At 51.0% G+C, this 26,059-nt stretch overlaps 1 protein-coding gene and 1 pseudogene across 1 annotated transcript in view; both read left to right on the forward strand.

Moving 5' to 3' along the window:
- Positions 1 to 10,155, forward strand: part of COL11A2 (collagen type XI alpha 2 chain) — a 29,648-nt gene extending 19,493 nt beyond the window's left edge. Inside the window, 28 exon segments of the mRNA XM_025862391.2 lie at positions 203 to 310; positions 458 to 547; positions 741 to 794; positions 1,029 to 1,136; positions 1,275 to 1,382; positions 1,525 to 1,578; positions 1,682 to 1,735; positions 1,951 to 2,058; positions 2,263 to 2,316; positions 2,562 to 2,615; positions 2,828 to 2,881; positions 3,047 to 3,100; positions 3,440 to 3,547; positions 3,941 to 3,994; positions 4,185 to 4,238; positions 4,371 to 4,424; positions 4,970 to 5,023; positions 5,290 to 5,397; positions 5,511 to 5,564; positions 5,724 to 5,777; positions 6,075 to 6,182; positions 6,328 to 6,381; positions 6,691 to 6,726; positions 6,921 to 6,974; positions 7,088 to 7,355; positions 7,946 to 8,058; positions 8,432 to 8,638; positions 9,395 to 10,155. Coding sequence (XP_025718176.2) covers positions 203 to 310; positions 458 to 547; positions 741 to 794; positions 1,029 to 1,136; positions 1,275 to 1,382; positions 1,525 to 1,578; positions 1,682 to 1,735; positions 1,951 to 2,058; positions 2,263 to 2,316; positions 2,562 to 2,615; positions 2,828 to 2,881; positions 3,047 to 3,100; positions 3,440 to 3,547; positions 3,941 to 3,994; positions 4,185 to 4,238; positions 4,371 to 4,424; positions 4,970 to 5,023; positions 5,290 to 5,397; positions 5,511 to 5,564; positions 5,724 to 5,777; positions 6,075 to 6,182; positions 6,328 to 6,381; positions 6,691 to 6,726; positions 6,921 to 6,974; positions 7,088 to 7,355; positions 7,946 to 8,058; positions 8,432 to 8,638; positions 9,395 to 9,535 — 2,421 coding nt within the window. The 3' untranslated portion in view covers positions 9,536 to 10,155.
- Positions 10,156 to 19,322: 9,167 nt separating this feature from the next.
- On the forward strand, positions 19,323 to 24,317 carry LOC112815988 (gametocyte-specific factor 1 pseudogene; annotated as a pseudogene).
- The last annotated feature ends 1,742 nt before the right edge of the window (positions 24,318 to 26,059 follow it).

Here is a 26,059-nt window from a genome sequence, read left to right on the forward strand (position 1 = left end):
AGCTCCCCAGTGGGGATGCAGGGTGGTGCAGTTACCCCAAACTGGGGAATTACACGCCGGCGCAGTGGCCTAGGAGAGCCCCAGGAATTCCCCGGTAGCTTTGGGGCAGGGATAAAGCGGGTCCAGAGGGGTCATTTTAGGGTGGCAGGGTGGCCTCTTTGGGCAGGGAAGGGGGCAGAGAGTCTTTCTGTCTCTTTCTCAGGGAGCAGCGGGAGAAACAGGGCCCATGGGGGAGAGAGGTCACCCCGGCCCCCCAGGTCCCCCGGGAGAGCAGGGACTGACTGGAACAGCTGGAAAAGAAGGAACAAAGGTCAGTAAAGGGCCAGGCAGAGGGGAACTTGGGAGACCAGGGTTGGGGTGCTGAAGGAAACAGATAATTTGGGAATTGAGAAAGGCCAGAGACCTCTGTCCAATATGGGAGCATGGCTGTGGCTCATGACCTTTTGTTTCATCGTAGGGTGACCCTGGTCCCCCAGGGGCTCCAGGGAAGGATGGGCCTGCTGGTCTGAGGGGCTTCCCAGGGGAGAGAGGCCTCCCCGGCACTGCTGTGAGTGTGATCCCGGTCTCCCAACAAGTCACGGGGCATCCCAGCGTCGCTCCGCGTCACCCCCGCTCCCATTCCTCCGAGTCTGTCTCCTCTCCCCTCCCCTCATCCTTCCCTGCATGTCTCTTGGACCCTCATTCTTGTAATGTACCCCCTGCCCGTCTCACATCTGTTGCTCCAAATCTCTGGTTCCTAGGGTGGATCCGGTTTGAAGGGAAACGAAGGTCCGGCCGGTCCCCCTGGCCCTGCAGTGAGTCTGGAGGTCCTGGGGGGCAGGAGGGAGGAACTAGGAAAGAGTGGGTGAGGAGGGATGAAGAGTGGCACCTGGATCTAGGCAAGGCTGGGGACTGGGCAGAGGGGGTCTAGGATCAGCCATAGTGTGTTCAATTTTGGGCTATTCTCCTGGGAACCAGGGTCAGAGCTCCTCTGGTGTGGGTGGGCTATGGTGTCCTCCTTGGGGGTCTGACTCCATTTCCTGTCTCAGGGCTCCCCTGGGGAGCGAGGTGCAGCAGGATCTGGGGGACCCATTGGCCCCCCGGGGCGCCCAGGCCCACAGGGTCCCCCTGGAGCCGCAGGAGAGAAAGGTGTCCCGGTGAGTGTGGGGTCCCCGGGGAGAGACACTGGGGAAGAGTCTGAGCTGTGAGCTGCTGGGCTATGGAGGGTTTCCTGTGACGGTGTTTGAGGGTGAGGGTCATCTTCAGGTCATGACTCCTTTCTTCTTTTCCTACAGGGTGAGAAGGGCCCCATTGGTCCAACTGGCCGAGATGGGGTGCAGGGTCCTGTGGGGCTCCCTGGTCCTGCTGGACCCCCGGGTGTGGCAGGAGAGGATGGAGACAAGGTGTGGAACCTACAGACCCTGGGCCCAATCTTTCCAGATGAGATCGCTGATCTGGGCATGCCGCCCGCCCCCCATCCCTGTCTTATCTTCCCTGCCCCACCCAGGGCCTTCCTCTAAGATCTCATCTGCCTTGTCCCTGCAGGGTGAGGTAGGAGACCCCGGACAGAAGGGCACTAAAGGGAACAAGGGTGAACATGTAAGTGACCATGACTTTTGACTTCTGACTTCTGGCCTTTAGCCTCGTTTCTACCTGGTTTCTCTCCCTGCCTTGGTGTCTCTGACTCTCCTTTTTCCCCCAGGGCCCTCCTGGACCCCCTGGACCCCTTGGTCCTGTGGGGCAACCTGGAGCAGCGGTGAGTGACTGATGTCCCGTCTGCCCCTTCCCTGCCCCGCCCGCAGGGGGCGCTGGCAACTTCCAGTCTGTCCTCAGTTCCCCTTTGCCCTCGGGGTTGAGCGTGGGAGTGGGGGCTCTGGGCCTGGTGTCCGGGTCGGTGCGGGGTTTGTGAAGAGAGAACTCCTGACCCACGACCATCTCTGGGTCCTTGTCCCTGCCCTTCCTCCACCTCAGGGAGCAGATGGGGAGCCCGGAGCTCGGGGACCCCAGGGACACTTTGGAGCCAAAGGTGATGAAGGAACGAGAGGATTCAATGGGCCCCCAGGACCCATTGGCCTGCAGGTGGGTTGGGGGGTAGAGGCAGGGGCTGAGAGGTGGGGTCAGGCTGGGTCTGATGACCATCCCCTGCTGCTGAGGACTGGGGAGATGGGGCAGAGGACTGGGGGGCATATGGGATCGGAGGGAAGGGCGCTGGAGGCTCCGTCTACCTGGAGCTGTGCGCTGGCGGGTTGGTTATCGGGGTCTGTGCCGTGTGCCCCTGCACAGGGTTTGCCAGGCCCGTCGGGTGAGAAGGGAGAAACAGGAGATGTGGGGCCTATGGTGAGTGAGACCCCACTGACGGTGTGTGACCCTCTGGCCCCAACCCCACCTACTAGTCTCCCCCTATCCAGCTCCCCCAGCATCCCCTGCTCCTTGCATACTGCTTCCTGGCGGGGCTGCCCCCCTCCCCTGCTCCCCCGCCCCTCACGATGTCTGCCCCACCCAACCCTCTGCCATTCCTGTGTTGCCTAATGCTCTTTCTTTCTCTTCCGTTCCCCATCTCTGCTGTATCTCTTTTTCCCCAGGGACCACCCGGCCCCCCAGGACCTCGAGGCCCAGCTGGACCCAATGGAGCTGATGTGAGTCCTCTCAGCCTCTGTCCCTTCAGATCACTTTGGCCAGTTCTGCCTCCGTTTCCCCAGACTACAAACTCTAGTCTCCTCTCAGCTGCCATTGAGATGTCACCGGCCCTGGAAGGCCTCCCACCGTCTCACTGCTGTGACCTCAGGGTGCTCATTCAGGCTCTACCTCCTCCCTTAAGCAATGACTCCTACTTCTCTTCCTCTTCCAGGGTCCGCAAGGTCCCCCGGGAGGGGCTGGGAACCTGGGTCCCCCTGGAGAGAAGGTAACTGGGAAGGGGGTGAATGAATGGACCTGTCCTGGGGGGGGTGGGGTGTCAGGGTTGGACTTCTGCCAGTTTTGATTGGGGGTGGGGCAAAAGGGAATGAGATGTGGGGAATATCAAAATTTTTCGGGGGAAAGGAGGGTTTTGACCCGAGTCTCGTTGCAGGGGGAGCCAGGAGAGTCAGGATCTCCAGGGGTCCAGGGCGAGCCAGGTGTCAAGGTGAGTGAAATCTCTGAGGCCTTGCTCCCTAATCCCCATCACCCTCCTCAACACCAGCTCCCGGTTGCTGTGACCTCCCAGAGCTGGAGCTTCTCCACAGCCCAGGAGCCTGTTCTCCTAATCCTCCGTGAGGCTGGACCCCTGGGTCTGAGTGAGCCCCATGCTCTTTCTTTGAAGGGAAGCAGGACCAGAGGACTCCCTATGGGCTTGACTTTCTGTGTGCATCCCCCTGTCACTGAGGGGGTGGAGGGGAGGCTGAAGGAGTCTTGGAAGCAGGGGCTGCGTCCTTGATCTTCAAGACCCCTTTGGGACCATCTGTACCCTCTACTCATCCTTCAGGGCCCACGCGGGGAGCGTGGGGAGAAAGGAGAGTCGGGGCAGCCAGGAGAGGCAGGACCACCAGGGCCTAAAGGCCCCGCCGGGGATGATGGCCCCAAAGGGAACCCTGTGAGTTTGGGGGGAGGGGCTGGGAAGAGGGCCTTGTGAATGAGAGACCTGGGAATGTGGGTGTGTGTGAGTGGGAGGGTCTTGCAGTAGGGGGAACCCAAGAATGGGGGGCTACTTGGGTGGAAGGCTCTGGGAATGAGGTCTCCTGGGAGGGATGTTTGGGGTCTGAAATCCAGAGAGAGAAAGTGAGAGATGCCTTCTAATTAATTCCCTGAAAGCATCAGAAAGCATGAAGTGCATGAGGTGGGGAAGAGAGAGTGCGGGAGACTGCCTTCCCAGGGTGTGCAGGTGGGTACTGCCTGCAGAGAGGGAGAGTGTGACATGTGCCCTGGGGCTCTGTGTTGGCTCCGGGGGCTTAGGGGGTTGTGACCTTGACCCTGTTCTCCGCATTAGGGTCCTGTTGGTTTTCCTGGTGATCCTGGCCCTCCTGGAGAAGGTGGCCCTCGGGTGAGTCTTCCCCAGGGAGGAGAAGGGGGAGAGAGGGTGGGCTCCTGTACACGGCCTTCGTGCGGCTGATGGGCTTGAGTGGGGGAAGCTGGGGGTATGGCGGGGCAGGCAGAGGGATGAGGGGATTGGCAGTTTTGGGGGTGATGCCAGCCAGGTTGGGGCAACCCCTGACCTTGCTTCATCCCTGCAGGGCCAGGACGGTGTAAAGGGTGACCGAGGAGAGGACGGCGAGCCAGGACAGCCTGTGAGTGACCGGTGACCCCTCCCTCCACCACTGAGCCCAAGCCTTCAGGCCCATTACCCCCTTTTTATACCCTGCTCCTGAAGGGTCCATTGGCTGGAGGCTAAACACCCACCCCTATTCCTCCTTCCATAGGGATCCCCGGGTCCCACTGGGGAGAATGGACCCCCTGGACCACTTGGAAAGCGGGTAAGTGAGGTGGACATCCGGGACCTTGAGGGGCGGTGCTTGGGCAAGGTGGATAGGGGCTGCGGCAGTGGCAGATGGGATGGGCAGGGAGGTGCCTGGGGATGGGGTGCATGTGCGTGAACATTTGTATTTGTAAGTGTGCCGTGTGTAAGTGAGTATGTCTGTTCCTGGGTGTGTTCTTGCCGGGGCGGGGGGGGGGGAGGGGATAGTACTCATCAACTGATCAGAATGGACACTGGAGGAAGGGGCTAGCTTTCCCCGGAGAGCCCCTGCTAGGCTAAGGATTAACCCTCTAGTTGCTCGGGTAGAAGGTGGTGCACTAGATGGTGTGTGGGCCAGTGACTCTTTGCCGAATACACAGAACTCCTCAGTATTTTAACGACTGGTACAGCTGTACCAGCTCATCTGTGAATCAGCTTCTGTGACTCTGTTGGTGCGTGCACAAGTGTGTGTGTGTGTGTGTGCGCGCGCACGTGTGTGCAGGGGGAAAGTAGCTGAGCCGGGAGGCTACCTCATTGACTTTTCCTTCCTGTCTCCATCTGCAGGGTCCTGCCGGCTCGCCTGGTCCTGAGGGGCGGCAAGGAGAGAAGGGAGCCAAGGTGAGGGCGAGGCCATTCTGGATGCTGGAATATTCCCTCCACCTCCTGGCACCTCTGCTTCCTCATGTTCCTCTCTCCAGATGTGTGCCCCATGTGGAGCCTCTTGTCTCGAGGGAGGTTCCCTATACTTATCCTTGTCCCTGCTCTAGGAGCTCCTGGGGTTTGGCCCCTCCTCTCTGCCTCATCCTGTCCACCTTGGGCCCCCCTACTCCCGCCCGTACCCCTTTCCTCTGCCCTTTAAGATGCATTCCTTGTACGTGTTTCAGGGGGATCCTGGTGCTGTGGGTGCCCCAGGGAAGACAGGCCCTGTGGGTCCAGCAGGCCCAGCAGGGAAACCTGGTCCTGATGGTCTAAGGGGACTCCCGGGCTCAGTGGTGAGTCATGGAGCGGAGAGGCTTGGCTGGGGGTAGGAGGGGTCAGGGGCCTTTGGAGGGGTGCCCGTGTGGGGACAGTTCTCCTGATTTCTGTGGTCCCCTTGAATCTGCAGGGTCAGCAAGGCCGTCCTGGGGCCACAGGCCAGGCGGGGCCTCCAGGTCCTGTGGTGAGTGACTCTGGATTAGGTGGGGTGGGTGGGGGTGAGGATGGTGGTGCCCTTGGGCAGTGGGCATCCAGCTGAAGCCCTGGAGGAAGTGGGAAATGGCAGTGGGGAGAGCTTGGTCCCACCTTTCCATGGAGAGAGTGACTTCCTGTCTCCTCACAGGGACCCCCAGGGCTTCCTGGCCTCCGAGGTGATGTTGGAGCCAAGGGCGAGAAGGTGAGTGACAGACATGCGGCCAGGTTATCTCCCCTCAGCCTCACCCTGGAAGCCTATGGGGACCCTGAGTGCCCACCACTGTGCTCAGGCCTCCAGCACCGAGGGGGGGGTCTTACTCAGCATCTTACCCAGCATCTTTGGGGGTCCTTACTCAGTGAAGATTGTTCACAGGCCCTGCTCTGTCCTCAGACCCCGTGCCCAAGCCTCTCTTGTCTTCTGGGCTCTGACCCCTGTGCTCTTCTTCTGCACCCACGTGTCTCCTCTCTGCCTCCCCTTGACCACCTGTCCGTTCTCCAGGGTCACCCAGGCCTCATCGGACTGATCGGGCCCCCTGGGGAGCAGGGAGAGAAGGGTGATCGGGGACTTCCTGGCCCTCAGGGCTCTGCTGGACAGAAGGGAGAGACGGTGAGGACATGGTCCTAGAAGGTCTGGGAGGATGAGTGTGGGGATTTGTGTTGGGGGTGGAAGGGAGGAGGTGGAGACTCAGCTGGGGGATGAGGGAGGGGGTGTGGAGGAGGCCCCAGTTGAGCCATGCCCCTCTCCTTCCTAGGGTATCCCGGGAGCATCCGGTCCTATCGGTCCTGGAGGGCCTCCTGGCCTCCCCGTGAGTACCCCATCTGTTCCTCACTAAATCCCCTCAACCCCACTGCTCCCCCCTCCATAATCCCCCAGTGGCTTCCATGGCAACCACCAGCCTAAGCAGAATAGGCCCCAGTGTCCTTCATATGTCCTCACACCCGCAGTGTTCCCCCCCGATCCTTCCAGGGCCCCCCGAATACCCCCATGGTCCCTCACGCCTGCCCCTCCTGTAGCAAAGCCGGGGTCCTGTGGACTCAGGACTTAGCCTCTCCATTCCTCCACGTCCCAACCGTCTCCTGTGGTGACCATCTCTCTCTTGTTCCTCATTTCACAGGGACCTGCTGGCCCCAAAGGAGCCAAAGGAGCCACAGTGAGTGACCCCCAGCCAGCTCTGAGCTCTGCCCCCTTCCCCCAGCTGGACTTGACGCTTTCTCTCCAGGGCAAACATGCTCCCTCCAGTGGAGCTCCTCATTCCCAGCCCAGAGACTGACTTGACCCTTCTGGGGCCTTGATTGCATGCGCGACCCCTTGACTCCTCCATGACCTCGTTTACTCCTTTGGCAGGGCCCAGCCGGACCCAAGGGAGAGAAGGGCATCCAGGGTCCTCCAGGACACCCGGTGAGTTACATGTCAGGGCCTGCTTCTCTGCCTCGGCCTCTCTGTCTCCGTGTTTCTCGGCTTCCCCCTCCTATCAACCTTGTCTCTCACCCTCTCCATCCGTCCCCACCCAGGGCCCCCCGGGCGAGGTGATCCAGCCCCTGCCCATCCAGATGCCCAAGAAGACTCGGCGCTCGGTGGACGGAAGCCGCCTTATGCAGGAGGATGAGGCCATACCGACTGGGGGTGCTCCGGGCAGTGCTGGGGGGCTGGAGGAGATCTTTGGCTCCCTTGACTCCCTGCGGGAGGAGATTGAGCAGATGAGGCGGCCGACAGGGACCCAGAACAGCCCCGCTCGCACCTGCCAGGACCTGAAGCTCTGCCACCCGGAGCTGCCTGACGGTCAGTGCCCACTTCAGGGAACAGCGTAACAACAGAATGAAAAGCAGAATGGACGCAGGGACTTCTTGGGGAAGGTGTGGGGTGGGGGTGAGGGTCCAGGGGCTTGGAGCAGCAGCTCTTTACCAACTAGGTCGGAGGGCTTTCAACATTTAACAATGATCTGGTCCTACCGGTGCGTACCGGCTCATGATCAGCCCGCTGCCTGCAGGAAGTGACAAACATACACACGTGTACACATGTGCTTGCATTTACACAGACGGGCATGCATGCGAATCTACGACCACATATCGTACCGGCGTGAGGGAGTCAGTGCTCCTGCCTCCTCCGTCGGGAGCCTGGGGGTACTGCTGCGGGGAGGGGTGCCACAGGGGGGCAGGGGTGTAAGGTGATGACGGAGTGCGAAGTAGGGTGGGTAGCGTTGTGGGGTTCTGGGGGACAGTGGGGCCTGGAGACTGAGGTCATGGTGGGGAGGGGTGGTGGGGAGGGTGGGGGGTTAGAGCAGCGGGGTGGGGAGTGGGAAGGGGGGCAAGGAGAGCGTCTTGGGTCCCACCTGTGGGGGCCCTGACCCCTCCCTCTCCCTCACCCAACAGGAGAATACTGGGTCGACCCCAACCAGGGCTGTGCTCGGGATGCCTTCCGGGTTTTCTGCAACTTTACAGCGGGGGGGGAAACATGTGTGACCCCCAGGGATGACATCACGCAAGTGAGAGCTGGCCCCTGACTTCCCTCCCCTGCCCCACTCGCAGCCCCAGTAGCTTCTGGGATTCTGGGACAGGCGCCCTGGCCCTACAGAACCTGCTGCCCCTTCTTTCCTTGACTCTGCACTTCTCACCACCAGCCCACTGGCGCTCACTTTGTCTCCTTCCCTTGACAACCCAAGACAAAGCTTGCCTTTTGTTTACCCTCAGTCAGTCCCCGGCTGCCGCTCTGGCCCCTCATTTCTCCTGCAGCCCTTTCTGCCCGCCCATTCCCTGCCCGTGACCCTGCCTGTGACCCTGGCCCGGGTTCCCCGCTTCCATAGATGCTCTGCAAGCCCTGCTCTGTCTGCCCCTTACCGCTGGCCTCTCTCCTGCCAGTTCTCTTACGTGGACTCAGAAGGCTCCCCAGTCGGTGTGGTCCAGCTCACCTTCCTGCGGCTGCTCAGCGTCTCAGCCCACCAGGATGTCTCCTATCCCTGCTCTGGGGTGGCCCAAGATGGTCCCCTGAAGCTCCGGGGGGCCAATGAGGATGAGCTGAGCCTGGAGACCAGTCCTTATGTCAAGGAATTCAGAGACGGCTGTCAGGTGGGAAGCAGGAAGAGCTGGGGGAGGGGGGCGGTGCATCCTGGAGTCAGGCTGCAGGAAGACCCTTTGGGCAGAGGCACCCAGGAAGAGCAGGAGGAGTCCCGCTTCTTTGTGTCAGATATACCCGTGGGAGCGCTGGCGGGGGCGAGGAGGGTGGGGTTCACCTTTGGGCACACACCAGCATCACCCAGAGTGAGCCATGCAGGCTCGTGCACACGTTTACATGGGTTGCGTGACAGAGGCATGCAGGGGTGCGATCACCCCCCGGGGCCGTGAAGGCACGGGAGCACACAGACACCCACAGTCTGTACATACACCCCCAGCATTGCCTGGCCAGGGTCACACAGGCATACACATGGGGAATCATTTCAGATATTGTCACAGTTACACCACAGACACCTGTTTACACATCCCTGTGGAGTGATCCAGACTCGCACAACCACCACAGGTGGATAATCTCAAAGACAAACCCAAAGCCGCAGAGCCTGGCTTGTGAGCACATGTGCCTGTGTGCATACACACGTGCACACGTACACACATATCCAATCTTCCTAGCTTTCCCAATCTTGACTCTCTGGAAGGAATTTGAGGAAGAAAATCTAACACGTCTGACCACATGACAAGGATTGGGAGGAATAGCATCTCAGGGCGCTCAGAGGAGAGGCGAGCCTGGGCCTGAGGTTGGGGCATCCGTGGGGTGTGCACGCGCCTCTACCACGCTCACTGCTCCCTCTCTCCCTTCTTCCCCCCCCCAAGACACAGCAAGGCCGGACGGTGCTGGAGGTGCGGACACCTGTGCTGGAGCAGCTCCCAGTGCTGGACGCCTCCTTCTCAGACCTGGGGGCCCCCCCTCGGCGGGGAGGGGTGCTGCTGGGGCCTGTCTGCTTCATGGGCTAGGACCTTCTCTGTCTGACCCTGTCCGCTGAAACCAGGCCCACCTGGAATCCCACAGCATCAGCTCTGTGCCGTCTCCCAAGAGAGCTCCTCACCATCTAGGGGGCTTTGGGCCAGGGCGCCGAGAGCCCCCAGTCAGGGGCAGACCAGGGGAGGGGTGAAGCGCACGTGTCGGGCACCCCAGGGGAGGGGTGGCATCTGGGGCTCTTGGGCCTCCCACCTGGAGCCTGTGACCTGTTAAACAGCCGGGACCCTTATTTAAAACTCACCTCCCAATCATCCCCAAACAAGTGGAAGAGAAGAGAAAGGACACTGTGTATTTTGTATTTAAAAGTAATTATATTAATTATTTAAAGAGTGGAGAACAAAAGAACAAAAAAAGATAAAGAGAGAAATGCCAACAAAAATCAGCAGACTTTGGAGACAGGGCTCCCCAGGGGTGAGCCCTGGCACCCTCCTCCTTGCCTCAGGGCTTTCCTCAGTGACTGTGGGGGGACGTTTTCAGGCCAAACCCCACCTCCCTCACAGCCCCCTGTAGCACCCACTGTGAATGTTGGAATATATGGTCTCCTTTGCCTCAGGGTCTGACTCTCTCTGCCCAGGGTGGGGCTTTCTCCGCTCCCCCCCCCCCCCCCCGGGGGTTTCCCCCCCCCCCCCCCCCCCCCCGGGTGTTTGGCTCCCTGACCCACACACCGGCTGTCTCTCGCTTGTCTGGGGCTTGCAGGACCTGCCTGCGACTTGGGGAGCACGTCGCACCCCCCCCCCAGGGGGAACCGGAAGGGTGAGGGGTGAGAGCAGGGCCTGTATTCAGTACTGTTGAAAAATGGAAATTCATCCTTATCAACTCGTCAATCCCACGGCTCTGAGCCCCTGAGTATCCCACTGCCATCCTGGCCACCCTGGTCCCACCCCTGAGCACCCCCACACCTTCCCTGATCCCGCTATGGAAGAGTTAATGTGTGGCATCTGGATGGAAGGGACTCCCAGGACCTTGTCTAGCCCTATGACCAGTGTCCTTTCTGACTGATGGTTAAATAATGTGATCATCTCCACCCGGGGCACACGTGTGTGGTGCTTGTGTTGTTATTTCAACCCCAGACCCGACCTGTACCCCTCTATGCTGGCTGAGGCTTTACCAGAAATGGAAGGCTTAATCCCTTTCCCCAGGGGGCCTGTCCTTTTGTGGTATTAGGGCCCAGGAAAAGTTCATAAAACCTGGCTGACAAGACTCACCAACTGATCTCCCAGTGGCGTCAGGTGGAGAGCCAGGGTTCTGTCGGACACGGGTGCTGGATTGTTTCTGGGTGAGGGTGTGCCTGTCTTCCTTGTGTCCAGGTCAAACATGGCCTTCCTGCACCCCGGGTCCCCATCTTTAGGGACCTCGGGGCTGGAAGGGGGCCTTACATGGTCTAGTCTAAACTGAGGCTCACGTCCAAGACAACGTTTCCTGCCCCTGTGCCTCTGGTCACATCATCCTTCCCCTTCAAGTGTGCCGTGGTCCTGGCTGCGGGTTATTACCGGCTATGCCCTTCCAGGCTTCTCTCTGGGTCAAGTGCACAGTCCTCGGCCCATCGCGAGCTGTGCCGCCCCCACTTACTCCTTCCCCCAGCGGCCCCTCTCCGGGCTTGTTCAGTAGCTCTGTGCCCTCTGGGTCTGGGTAGGGCCCTTCTGTTCAGGGCAGCTGCTCAGCCAGGCATCCCTAGCTGGCTTCCCCGCCTCTCCTGGGGTTTCCCATTCTCACACAGCGTTTCCTGGCTCCCTCCCCTCCCGCCAGTAAAATAAAACTTACTCCAGGGCTTCCTCCCAATCCTCGCTGGAGCTCGCAAGCCCATGTGTGCTTGCCGGCGGCCTCAACCCCCACCCCCCGCCTCAGGCGGGCCCGGGAGGGACCCCGAGTCGCGGGAAGCAGCGCCCCGCCCCTCCTGCTGGATCCCTGAAGAGGACAGAACTCCTTTCTCTGAAAGCCTAGAGTGGAGGAGCCAGCTCATTGTCGATCCAAGGAACCTCTCTTATGGGGTCTAGAAGCCCAGCCTGGCATCGACGGTGGGCAGGAAAACCGTTTGCAGGTGAAAACAACAACAAAAACAACCCCTCCCCAAACAAACAAACAAACAAAACCCTTCTCCGCGCATCTCTCCGCCTCTGCTGCCCCCTGGTGCCGGCGCCAAGACCTCGGCCCGGCAAAGGGCCGGCGGAGTAAGACACCCCTAATACGCTGCCCCTTCCTTCGTCACCCAGGGAACTCCCACTCTCCCAACCCAAGAGGAGGCCGAATGGAGGGGAAGCCCCGTGATCTCGTCTTTTCGGGGTCAGGCGGTGGATGGTTTTTTGAGATCACTGACGCCCTCGGTCTCAATCTCCAAGTCCCAAAGGCTTCGGGCAACCCCCTCCCTTTCCTCCTGGGCCTCAGCTCAAGGGAAGATCAGACCTAAATAGATCCTTGCCCACACCCACTCCCAGCCAGGCTGGGCCAGAGCTGAGGCTTTTCCGGGCTCTCTCTGCAATTGGAGCCAAACCCACAGAGGTTGCCCCCAGAGCACAAAGGGGAGTGTCCCCAAAGGTCACTTTTGGTCAGATGCTCTGAGCTCAGAGGGCTTTTCTCCGTGAAATAATGCCATACATTCACTCAAATAACATTTATACACGGCAGTTGGGTCCCAGGCCAGTCCACAAAAGCCTATTTAGCTAGAAGGCCCAACCAACCCCAGACAACAGTTCTGGAGCGATTCTGTGCCAAGTTGCAGCCGAGGATGTCAAAAATCACAGACGTCTCCTTGCAGCGGGACTTTTGCCTCCCGTGGGACAAGCGAGAGCCTGGCCCGAAGGAAAGATGGGAGGATTTGAAGGGCAGAGGTGGGAGTTTGGGGATGGCGCTCGGTGGGGGTAGCACAGGGACCCTGATATCTAAGCATGTGGGTGCTGGTAGCAGCCCCAGTGGCTGTGGGCAGTGGAGGCTTCTGGATGGAGCGGGGAGTCGATAAAGAGGAGAGAGGCAGAGACTTTGGGGAGTTACTTTGGGTTTGACTGGGTCAGAACACAAACTTGCGAGAAGGGCTGGGTTCTGAAACTCTTGACTGCCTCTCAAACAAGTTTAACTTGAACCCAGTAAGGAGGAGGGAGTCACTGATGATGTTTGGAAAGATAAGTGATATGACAGATGTGTGCATTAGCAAGGCCCCACCCAGGTTGGATGAGGCTGTGAAGGACCTGGACACAGGCCCACAGCCAACCAACCTCAGGCCGGTAGTGAGATTTAGCGCGAAGGCTGTGGGGATGGGTGCTCTAGCCCTTCACATTCTTGGAGCTGCTTCTTAACCTTGCGCTGAGATTTTTGACATCGTAACTTATGGTCAAAAAACAACTTTTAAAATTCGGACCACCTGGATCTCTGTACCTGGGAGCACTACCTAACCCAGAAGGCCTCCAGCTCCTTGGCTGTGTTGCATGCTGGGATTTGTAGTTTCTGCATGGATCAGGGTAGGTCGGGGTAGAGAGACAGGGAAGGGAGTGGGTCAAGGTAAGGCTGCAGTTGCCTCAGAAAAAAGTGCCTGTGCAGTAGGGGGTGGGGACCCAGTTTTGTGGGTACGTAGCCCCTATTCCTTCAAGTCTGGTGTGGTCAGCAGGGGGTGTTAGGGCCATATCTTAACAGGCCATGGTAACGTTTCCCAGCTCAAACCTGTGCAGCTGAGCAGAAATCACCCTTGGGTGCTTGCCATTGGCTTCCTTTTATTTTTTTATTTTTCTCACCTTCAGGGTAGTTTCATGGGAACCGGCACTACCGGCTGACTGCCTTCTCAGTTGGGAAGATCTGTCCCGCCAGTCCCTGAACGAAGACTGGGGACATCTGTAAGGGCACCTCCTTTAGGGCTACCCTCAAGCAACCAAGATGGATTTAGAATAAGCCTCAGTGAGAGCCAGCCCACCACACTGCCTTCCCTCAGGTAACAGGGGCTTGACAATCCATTGGTTCACTTTGCTCTGCCTTCTCTTTCTAGTAGTAACATCTTTTTAAAAGACTTTATTTATTTGAGAGAGAGAGTGCAAGAGAGCACGAGAGAGAGAGAGAGAGAGAGAGAGAGAGAGAGAGAGCGTGAGCCAGCATGAGCGGGAGGGAAGGGGCAGGGGGAGAGGGAGAAGCGGATTCTTTGATGAGCCAGGAGCCCTACGCAGGGCTCCATCTCAGGACCCTGGGATCATGACCTGAGCCGAAGGCAGACACCCAACTGACTAAGCCACCCAGGTGCCCCTCTATTAGTAACATCTTACTTCCAGGTGGAAGGCCTTTTGAATAGGTGTGTGGTTTTCTAAAGCATAACAGATAAAAGCCACACTGGATACTATGGCAGCTGGTGTAAAGGTCATGTTCCAGGTCTTGCCACTTCACCTCTACAGCGCTGGGTCACGGTGACATATTCCTATGTTATGTTCATGTCTCCCCGCGGTCTAGGCCGTATTGGTGGGTCACAGAGTGGAGCAGTTCTTCGCACTAACTCAGGTACAATTAGTGCTGGTAGGGATTTCTTATAACTCTGCAACTTCCCACCACCTGCATTTTTAACACCTTAATATTTTCCCTACCTTTCAGAATTGAAAATCTATAGAAATAAACAAATAAAAATTAAAAACTAAGAAACATGTTTCAGAGATATTCGGGTTAGGGAGAAGATGGGAAATAGCACCCCATTTGATTGGTGCCCTGGTGGCAGAGGGCATCAGACAGAAAAGTCTGCTGTGGCAGTTGGTCTAGGCCGGGTAGGGTTGAGCAGACTTAGGGCGGAGGAGGGTACTGACTGATGCTAGCTGGCAGATCTCTCTGCATTCCTCACCAGGGCTTCTCCTGCATGTAACTTGCCAGTGGTGTTTTGCTTCTGGTGGGGCTACTTCTTTACTATGAGCATCAGTTTTCTCCTCTGCAAAATGGGAGAGCACTTGCTCTATCAAGTAATAATCCCCCCGTTAGTGACAACCTTTGCACTGGAAAGAGAAGGGAGGGGAACTGGCCACACTGCCCTGGTTAAATCTCCTTGCCTTGATCACTGCTGACACACTGGGTCTGGGGCACACTGCTCCCCTTCAACTTCTGATCTTAGTGCGGTCAAGACCCTGTACTTCTAAAGTTTCTCTTCTATTCTTTCTTTCTTTATTCAATTTTTTTAAAAAAGGTTTTATTTGTTTATTTTTGCAAGACAGAGCATGAGTAGGGGGTAGGGAGAGAGGGGCAGAGGAAGAAGCAGACTTCCCACTGAGCAGAGAGCCCGATGTGGGGACTGGATCCCAGGACCCTGGGATCACGACATGAGCCAAAGGCAGACGCTTAACTGACTGAGCCACCCACGTGCCCATCTATTCTTTTTTTTTTTTTTTAATTTTAAATAGGTTCCACACCCAATGTGGGGCTTGAACTCGCGACCCTGAGGTCAAGAGTCACACGCTCTACAGACTGAGCCAGCCAGGCGCCCCTAAAGTTTCTTTTTGTTACAAACATAAAATCTGATTCAGAACAGCTTAAGCCCCAAAGGAAACTTATGATAAAAATGTCGGGGTACTCAGGATTTGAAGGAAGGGAAGAGCAAGGGCAGTTCTGAGACCTCAGGTGTTCATAGACTTTGTCCCTAGTGTGGGACAAAGTCTACAAACACTGCTCCATCAGTCCACTTTCAACCTCTGTGTGTCTGGGCTCTGTGGTTCAGGTTCCTGGAGCTCCAGTCCTGGTGAGCTGTCCCCCTGAGAACCAACTTTCTATGTCTGGTGGCCCAGTGTGACGACAGAATTTATATGAAGCCCTAGGGGGGTATAAGGGAGGTGTTGGGGGCACTCTTCACACATACGGTGGGATAACTGTGAAGACACCCCAAGAGGTGCTTGCTATCTTTCCCTCTATGCAGACCCCTTTCTGTAAGTTTGATCAGCATGATCCAGCCGGCCTGTTCTTGACCATATTGGCACTCCCTGACTCACCCTGTCCCCAAGGGTCAACCAAAGTCACGTTCAGCGGTTGTAGACACAATGTCATGAGCTGTCTAATCCCAGAGTCCAGCATCTCTGTTGTTTGCATTTTGCTGCTTTTCTCTTCAGCACATAAACATCCATGACCATGATACCCAGGGATGCATTATGACTTCTGTAGGCCCTCTGCACATTTGCCTTTCTGGACCTTTTCCTTTCTGGACGTTTTCCTCAAAAAAAAAATTCAGAACTGTATTTTACGACTGTGTTGTTATACAGATAAATATATTCATATTATATATTTATATATTAAGATATTTTCTTCAATCTAAAAGTTCATTTTCTATTTTAAAAAGAAATGTAAACATTTTCATGAACCCCCCAAAAGACTGTGGACCCTACGCCCTGTGTCTGTTGTGCCAAATGGATAAGTGGTCTCACTGTGTCTTCATTGAAGATTTTATGCTTTATTAATAAAAAAAGGTCGGGGCGCCTGGGTGGCTCAGTTGGTTAAGCATCTGCCTTCAGCTCAGGTCATGATCCTAGAGCCCTGGGATCGAGTCCCGCATTGGGGTCCCTGCTCAGCGGGGAGTCTGCTTCTCCCTCTGACCCTCCCCCCTCTCATGTACACACACTCTCTCTCATTCTCACTCTCTCGAATAAATAAATAAATAAATCTTAAAAAAAATAAAATAAAATAAAAAAAGATCCCTCTTCCTGTTTTCTGAATTTTATCTTGATCAGGATATTTTGTCTAATGTTAAAAAACCCTGCTTTTTCTCATTTGCTTTATCTGGTTTCTATGTGATGCCTATCATCTATTTTTAGAACTTTCTTTAATGGAAAATTTCAAATATACAAACAGAGAGAGAATGGTAAAATGAATCTTCTGCTATCCATCAGCCATGAGTTGATAAAAATTTTCAACTCATAGCCAATCTTGTTTCATTTCTACCTCACTGACTCCTTCCTCCTCATCTGGATTTTTTTTTTTAAATTTTATTTTATTATGTTAAGTTAGTCACCATACATTACATCATTAGTTTTTGATGTAGTGTTCCATGATTCATCGTTTGCGTATTATAACACCCAGTGCTCCATGCGGTACGTGCCCTCCTTAATACCCATCACCGTGCTAACCCATCCCCCCACCCCCTCCCCTCTAGAACCCTCAGTTTGTTTCTCAGAGTCGATAGTCTCTCATGGTTCGTCTCCCCCTCCGATTCCCCCCCGATTCCTCCCCTTCATTTTTCCCTTCCTACTATCTTCTTCTCCTTCCCTTTTTTTTTAAACACATAATGTATTATTTATTTCAGAGGTACAGGTCTGTGATTCATCAGTCTTACACAATTCACAGTGTTCACCATAGCACATACCCTCCCCAATGTCCATCACCCAGCCACCCCCTCCCTCCCACCCCCCTCCACTCCAGCAACCCTCAGTTTGTTTCCTGAGATTAAGAGTCTCTTATGGTTTGTCTCCCTCTCTGGTTTCATCTTGTTTCATTTTTCCCTCCCTTCCCCATGCTCCTCTGTCTTGTTTCTCGAATTCCTCATATCAGTGAGATCATATGATACTTGTCTTTCTCTGGTTGACTTATTTAGCTTAGCATAATACCCTCTAGTTCCATCCACATCGTTGCAAATGGCAAGATTGCGGGGGTGTTTTTTGATGGCTGCATAATATTCCAGTGTGTGTGTGTGTGTGTGTGTGTGTGTGTGTGTGTGTGTATACACACACCACGTCTTCTTTAGTCATCTGGATTATTTTGAATCTGTCCCAGATATCTTATGATTCCATCTGTGAACTTTTCAGTAGGTAGCACTGAGATAAGGACTCACAAATATGAGCACGATTCTATTGTCACATCTAAAAATTAATAATCATTCCTATCATCGAATATCCACTCAGTGTTCAGATGTCCTAGATTGTGTGTATGTGTGTGTTTGTTCAAATCATGATCCAAATGGAGCAAATAAGACTCTTTGAAATCTTCAAAAACATATTTCCTGGGGCACCTGGGTGGCTCAACCGGTTAAGCATCTGACTCTTCATCTTAACGCAGGTCTTGATCTCAGGGTCATGAGTTCAAGCCCTGCACTGGGCTCCACGCTGCGCATGGAGCCTACTTAAAATAAAACCAAACCAAACCTTATTTCCTTAATTTTTGTTTACTTTTTTTATTATGGAAAAATTTAAACATATGAAAGCAGCTTAGTTTTTTTCTGTTTTTAAAAGAATTAATAAGTATTACTTTTCTCAGTTTTCATTTTGAATACTATAAATATCCATAACATAAGACATACAAGGAAAGCCTTTTGGGTTCTCAATAATTGTTAAGAGTCAAGAGAGTCCTGAGTTGACGGAGGAAACATTGCAAATCACTAATTTAAAAGAACTCTTAAAAATTATTCATGCCCTCTCCACACTCTTAGAGATGTGGATTCAGTTCATCTGGCATGGGGCCTAGACAAAGGTACTTTTATAGAAGTTCCCCGGGGTGATTTCAAAGTGCAACCTGGCTTGCGAACCTCTGCTCAGAGACCGTAGGAAATAAGAAGAGGGACAGAGTAAGAAAGGCAACCAAATGCCCTAGGTCTGAAAGGGCCTCCTGGGACCTGCTGCATCCAGGAGACCTGCTTGCAAGAATCGGCGCAGAACACCCAAATACCAGTGGCTAAAAACAAGTAGGAATTAATTTTTCTCATATAACAAGAAATCTGAGGAAGACAGCGGGTGGTGTTGGTTTGACCCTTGTCGATGTTATCGGAGCCCAGACTGTATCTTTGTACTCCACCATCTCACAACGTCACCCTTCTTTCCGTGTACGTGTCCCCTCGTGTCCCCAAAGTGGCTGCTACACACTCGCTATCATGTCAACAGTCAAGATGGAAGAAGTAAGTCATAGTGACAGCCGCATCAGTTCCTTTAGCAAACAACTGCTTTTGGGCCACACAGCCGTCCTTACTCTCAAGGAAGTCTGGGAAAGGGAAAGAAGGGTCAGGATAAGTGTGGTGTGGGGTCAGCCAAACCACCGTGTCTGCCGCACACTAGCAGGACCGGTATGTGGGAAGTCAATATCCAGCTTCCTTCCCTGGGCAGGCCTTGTGCAGCTGAACAATGGTGTTAATTTTAGACCGAGTTAGCCATTAAGTCAGCAAAGTATGGCACCACGGGGTGAGTTCTGACATTTTCTTTGGCTAAACTACAAGCACATTATTATTATTATTATTATTATTATAGCTGCTGTTCTGTTTCTGTCACTGTCAAACGTGACATTCATCAACTAAGAAAAGATGCGTTAGAAATATCTGACACCATTTAGCTGCAAACATGCCCAATACCGCATCGTTGTGTCTTTATTTATTTATTTTTTATTTTTTTAAGATTTTATTTATCTATTTGACAGAGACACAGCAAGAGAGGGAACACAAGCAGCGGGAGCAGGAGAGGAAGAAGCAGGCTTCCCCCCCCCCCCAGTAGGGAGCCCGAGGCAAGGCTTGATCCCAGGACCATGGGATCATGACCTGAAGACAGATGCCTAATGACTGAGCCACCCAGGCGCCCCTTGTTGTGTCTTTAAAGAGCAACTTTATGGTATTGCAAGTATTTTGGAGATACCAAGGCTCATATCTGGCCCGTGATGATGCAACATGGGAAATTGAAAAGTGTAACTGCCACTGAGTCGTGATATTGATTTATTACTACAAAGAAGTCTCTGTCAGGTCCTTTCTGAAATCATTAGAGATGGCCCCACACTCACCACGTGCCCAGTGCCTGGGGTCCTTCCCCATACTGTTTCTGGGGCTCACAGAACCTCACTTGCTCCTTACTGACAAGCACCATGGAGGTGTGTGATGTTGGACAAGGCACCATGAAAGGTGTGATTACCAAGAAGATAAACAGCTTGTGAGCTGAGCTGTTAGTGAAAGCCCTGTGCCAGGACTGGAAGAAACCAGTCCGTCATTTTACCGTGTCTGATGCTTGAGGGTGGTGCACACACTGGGAGCTCCATTTTATATTTTGGTGAGCCTACTCTTGCTACGTTTTGGCTGGGAAGCAGAGATGCCATCATATTATATAGGATTAGGTTGAGCTGGGAGAAGCAGAAAATCCTGAGAGCAACAGTGGCTTAACCAAGACAGACGTTTTTCTTTCTCATGTAGAACCCCAGGGCTGGTACGGTGTTTAACAGTCAGGGTTCAGTTTCCTTCTATCTTGTTCCACCAACCTCAACATGGCTCTTCCCGCTCAGCTCCAATATGACCTGCTTGAGTTCCAGCTTTCATGTCTCCATTCCAATCAGCAGAAAGGGGCAAGAGGGAAGAAGGACCCATCTCCCTTTTTATAAGGGCACTTTCTGGAAGTTGCACACAGCAGTTCTACATACAGCTCATCGGACAGACTTTATGTGTGGCTGTATATAGCTGGAGAGGAAGATGGGAAACCAGTACTTATTCTGGAAATCCATGTGCCCTTGTGAAATGGAAAATCCTATTAAGGAATCAGGGATTATGGATATTGGGGAACAATTAATGGTTTCTGCCATGCCATGTCTCTAAACAATTTCTTGAGTAAGATCCAGAAGTGGGGGATTGTGCAGTGGCTTTTACCAATAAAACAGTCTCGTAATTCCCATAAAAATCATTTGTTTAAAAACGTGTTTTTTGCCTTAATGGGGGGAGTAGTTCCAATGTAATCTACTCATTGGTGCTGGCCGAAAGGCCAACAGTTCGAGGCAAAGCATTAAGCAGAAGATTAAAAACAAATAGACTGTCTATTTTGTTTCGCTGACAAACCTCCTGCTAGGGATTTCTTGAAGTTTTTGGAGGCTGTTTTGGAGGCACCTAAAGCAGCACGCTTTCCTCCATGACTCCGCCATGAGTTACCTCTATTGATATGCCTGTCTCTGAGTATCTGAGAAGGTCATTGGCCTTATTGGAGTATCAGTAGAATAGCTACACTATGCATCCTTTCAAGATGATTTTAATTTGTTAGCAATGCCAGCCAGTTGAATTCTCAGGGACGTAGGCCATATAGTTATGTATGTCTTACTTAAATCATTAAACTCCAGTGATCTGTGTACCTTTTTGGCCTCTAAAACAGTATTATCCAATAGAACTTTCTGGAATGATGGAAATATTCTACATCTGCGCAATCCAATATGGTGGCCACTAGCCCCAGATGGCTACTGAGCACTTGAAATGTGGTTAGCGCCCCTAAGGAAATTTATTTTTAATTTTATTTAATTTTTATTAATCTAAATAGCCATATGTAACTAGTGGCTAATGTATTAGCACAGCTCACAGGCATCTTGCTGTTTAAGGACCGTCTAAATTTGGATCCATTTTTACTAATTGGTGAAGAGATCCAAGTTTAATATGGATGTGGGATATGCAGTTTTCAGAATTCAAAAATACTAGTTGATTCTTATTCCCCTTTCTTGGGTAGGGAGTTTGAAGGGCAAAGGCTTTTGCCTGATCTTGGGAAGAATTTTTCTTCCCAAAAGTTTACTGAAATTTTAATCATAAAATCAATAAGGGAAGACAGAGTTTTTGGGTGCAGTACTTTTTAAAAAACCAGTATTACTGAGATATAATTTACACACAGTAAAATTTATCCTCCTTAGCTGAATTGTTCTAGGAGTTTTGACAGACATGCATTGTGTAATCACCACAATGATCAAGATAGAGGATATCCCCTCCCCCCCAGAAAAAGTTCCTCACAGGCACAATTGTTTTCAAGTGACCCCTGGTTAATGTGTCATTAGTATAATGAACAATTTTAATACTTGAATTGGATTTAGGTCATCTGTTTATTTTATTTCTTTTTTTTAATTTAAATTTTAGTTAGTTAATATACAGTGCAATATTGGTTTCTGGAGTAGAATTCAGTGATTCATCACTTACATATAACACCCAGTGCCCAACACAATGAGTGCCCTCCTTAATACCCATCACCCATTAGGTCATCTGTTTAAATTCTTTTTTATTGGATTATGCCTCAGGGTGGAAGAATTTACTGTGGTGATATAGTCCATGTGGCTTGTTGGGGCAGCCGAGTGAAAGCAAACTGTGGCGGTGAACATAATTTATTGGTATTAAAAAGAATACACCAGCCAGATGGATGCATGTATGCTAATCAAGGATCGATTTAGCAAGATCTTTTACTGAGGAAATGATAATCAGGTACAGTGCTAACCACATTTTATATACATATTTTTTACAACTAGATGAGTTAAATATATGTACTTTAGACAGTCCCTGGCACTTAGTAAGCACTACTTAAGGATTAGCTAATCTTTCTAATCTTGCTGTAACTTCTAAGATCCACCTACATTTTTTTTAATTATTGTGTTTTTTTGGATTTTTTAAAATTAACATATAATGTATTATTTGTTTCAGTCCACCTACCTTTTGACTGTCAACGAGTTCTACTGGTGGGATGGGTATCTCCAAGTTCTCTGACTATTTTATCATAATCGTTATTTTACATATTCTCCTAGAGACTTGACACTTTCATATTATTATTATTATTATTATTGTTATTATTATTTTGTGGGGAAGTGGAATTCCAGAGGTTCAAAGTGGTAGCTTTTCCAATTTCCAGAATTGCATTAGTAAATTCAAATAACATACCCAGGGACAGGTGAAATCATCACTGAAACTTTTTTGGTTTTCTGTAAACTCCTTTAATGTCATCTCAACTGCTATCACCTTAGATACTTTCTCCTCCACATCCCCAATATTCAAAATAGCCCTCTTATTAGATTAGGTTTTCCTGATTAAAAGTTGCTGGTGATCCTGTACCCCAAGGTTCCTAGAATTCTGGGATATTTTCCTTGGTCCAAAGTGTTTTAATAGAGTCTAGGGTGTCTCCAGATAGGTCTACCGTTGCAACAGGTCCGGAAGGACAGACCTTGGGGCTATTTGTGCTGTTCTACGAGAGGATCTCGCTTGATCTTTAGGGCAAAACTCTTTAAACTCACATGGCGAATACAGGAGGTGTGCTGAAGTGCCCCCTTTCTGTATGTACCAGGAAAAATGTGTTCGTAAAGTTTATGAGCTCTTTGTTTTTGTGATTTCCTTTGGCTTGGTTCCCAGAACTTTTCAATTGCGCGAGTTGGAAGTTTGCCAAGATTATTTCTATGGTTGAAGGGTCTGTATGTGGTAGATTTGGACTGTTGGTGCTTCCTTAACTTCTTTTGTAATTTTATTAACTTGCTAGTGGGCCTGTTATGTTTCTGAGATTCGGATATCCTCAAATCTAATGAGCTGTGACCAGACAAGACACTTTATTTCCATCTTTCCTTGCTTGTCTAATTCTTTTTCACTTTTCAGTTCTCTAGCAGTTTCACCTGCAGATGGTTCTGCCTCCACTGAAAGCTACTAAGAGAGGGACTACATGTTTTTAGAGAAAGATTGTAAACTCTTCTCTGCCTGCCCAGTATGGTAGCTACTAGTTACAGGTGGCTATGATAATTTTAAATTTAAATAATTTAAAATTAAATGAAGATTTCAACTCCTTAGTTGCATGAGCCATTAGCATTTTCAATGCTCAAAAGTATATGTGGCTAGTGGCTACTTTATCCGACAGCTCAGACACAGAACATTTCCACCATAGCAGAAAGTTCTGTTGGATAGCACTGCTCTAGATGTTTCCTGATGCTCACATTCACTTTCCAGGTACTAGCACTCTCTAGTTATGTAGGCCTTCTTTCCAAAGTTGATGTTGAAGGGTCTCTGCTGTCAGTATGTTTTCTTTATATTCAGTTATGTAAAAATATAATTAGGGTTTGTTTAGTGACAGAGCAATGAGTAGCATATTTTCCCGGCTGTTGCTGAAGGCATAGCCAAACCACAGAAGCCCTGGCGCTGCCAAAGCCTCTACATTTGTCCATATTTATTTTGGCTTTTGTATGCCTAACTTTTTCTCTAACTTTTTTTGTTAAAAATGTTGGAGTATTCCCAAACGGACAAATTGCCTCACTGCTTGTTCCAAGTGTAGATTCCACTCTTTGCCACAAGGTGGTGATGGGATCCTACTTAATATTCTTGACTTCAACGAAAATTTAAAATTCAGATCCTTGCAATACTGCTTCCTCAAAAAACTGAGAACGTTTCTCATGAGGATTAACAATACCCTACAATTTCAATTCCCACAGTTGTTCAATAACAAAGGAAAGGATAACCCCCCGGAAGTGAGCGTAGCTGGGGCGAGAAGGCGACTGTGGGGTGGGGGGCGGATCTGCACCGAGCACTTGGATTCAGCTCCTCCATTTCCAACCTGGAAGAAGCTTACACCGAGTCCCTGGAGCCTGAAAAGCTATTACAATGCCCCTGCGATATAAACCACCAGATCAGGGCCTGCAGGTTTCCTTATCATCTTATCGAGTACAGAAAGAATCATCCTGATGGCTCAAATTAGTTGCTTGTCCCTTCAGTGCTCGCCACCAGGGATCTTGGGCCGAAATCAGTCATCATATCCCAAGCTGTGATGATAAAAGTTGTACTGAGCAGGATGTTGTGAACCAAATCAGGAACCTTGGACAGGAGACTCTGGCGGAAAGCACATGGCAGTGCATCCTTGCGATGAAGACTGGGATAAAGATCTGTGGGAACAGACCAGCACCCTATTTGGGTGGGCCACAGCCAACTACTGTGGCAACAACAGCCCTGCGGACAACAAGAGTTACGGGTATGGAACAGGCGAGTAACCCGGCTTCAGGCATGCGCGTTCCCAAGGCTCTGCCATATACTCTGCCAAAGAAAAACAATGGAAATGCACAGTAACTGAGTATCTCATCAAATGGCAGGCCCTTGAAGACTTTGCTTCTTCCTGCTACCAGTGGGTTCTTCATTTTTTCCCCTCTTAATTGTAGAAAGATAAACTGTGACTTTCAAACTGACAAGCCTTTCTTTTCTCCGCCCCCCGCACCCCGCTTTGAGTTCTCACTCGTTTAATACAAGAAAGAACCTTTGCTGCCTGGCTGGCTCGGTTGGTAGTTCCTGGCTGGCTCAGCAGGTGGAGCACGGGACCCTTGATCTCAGGGTTGTGACTTCAAGTCCCACGTTGGGTGTGGAGTCTGATAAAACAATTTTTTTCTTTCTTAAAGAGAGAACCCTTAAACTCAGAAGAACTGTTTCAAATAAAGCATCAATGTCGATTAAAAAAAAGAGGAAGGGATGAAGTACTGAGTAATTTATGTGTTATGAAAAAGAAATTTCCCTATTATGTTTCCACATGGCAATCCTCTACTCTCAAGAGGGCAAGCTTCAAAACGGGACTCAATGGTTAGAATTCTGAGTTAACTCACAGCTTTCTGACTGTCATCTGATGACACCATGTTAGGAGGAATTCTTGACCAAACAGAAAATCAGGGAGACCCTCTTCTCCTTATCAAATCCTAAATTAATGTATTGGTTCTGCTTTATAAGGATGCTAAGGTAACAGGCAAAATTTTTTTAATCAAAAAACGTTTTAATTTGAATTTTATCTAGAAAAATTAAAGTAAGATTTTCTATTTAATGGTTTATATTATAACTGAAACTGAATACAAATTTTCACCACAAAGAGTTTAATAATAATTGGTGTGCAGTTGCAATTCTAACATAAATTATTGGGGGAAGAGGCATGTTTGATAAATTAGGTGACAGCAAAATATAACCTCTGTTACATTTCATTTAATTTTTGCAGAACAAGTACAAATAGGGTCATTTTTGCAAAAATATTAGGAAACTTCATCAGTGTTCCCAAGAGCCTCTCCTAATCCTTTGATACTCAAATAATAATCTTTGGAAGTACCCTCAGTATCATCATTCCTGAGTTTCTTTCAGATTCTAATTTGTCAGTGTCTTTGCCTGGTATCCTGGCAGTTCATCCATCACTTGAACTGACTTCAAGAAAGCCTAAATGTTTTGCAAGATTTCTATCCTTCTCCACCTAGCAACTGTTTTGCATGGTACTTGCATTGTACTGTAATATAAGTACCCAAAAATAATGGAAAGACTGACATCAACAGGTATTATTGAATGATGACGGGGTGTCTGAATAGGGACTAATTTTATACACGGTCATTTAACAAGGAATTGTAAGACTTTATTTTTAAGTAATCTTTACACCCAACATGGGGCTCGAACTCACCACCCCGAGATCAAGAGTAGCAGGCTCCACTGACCGAGACAGCCGAGCACCCCAACAAAGAATATTTTTATTCCAGGACAGTTCTTGTTTCCTCACCAAATCTAGTAACTGCAGAACTCCTATCATAACTGCAAACCTCTACTGAGTGTGCTAGGCATTGTTCGAGTAATTTTAATGTATTAACACATGTATTCCTCTCCACAACCCTCTGATATAGGTACAATGATTATCACCTCCTCTTAAAGACTGAGAAGCACACACAGAGCAGTGAGGGAACTTCCCCAAGGCTACACCACCTTGGGGTGTGATGGCAGATATGGAATATACGCCCAAGCACACTGTTCCAGAGCCCACCTTTCATTCAATAAACTGTCTTTCGGTAATGTTATGAATTCCCCCAAAATAAGACCCCCCTGACCCGTATCTAGGACAGAAGTT

Source organism: Callorhinus ursinus, unplaced genomic scaffold (genome assembly GCF_003265705.2).
Source record: "Callorhinus ursinus isolate GAN/ISIS: 27379988/994484 unplaced genomic scaffold, GSC_fseal_2.0 scaffold59, whole genome shotgun sequence".
Classification (NCBI taxonomy): domain Eukaryota; kingdom Metazoa; phylum Chordata; class Mammalia; order Carnivora; family Otariidae; genus Callorhinus; species Callorhinus ursinus.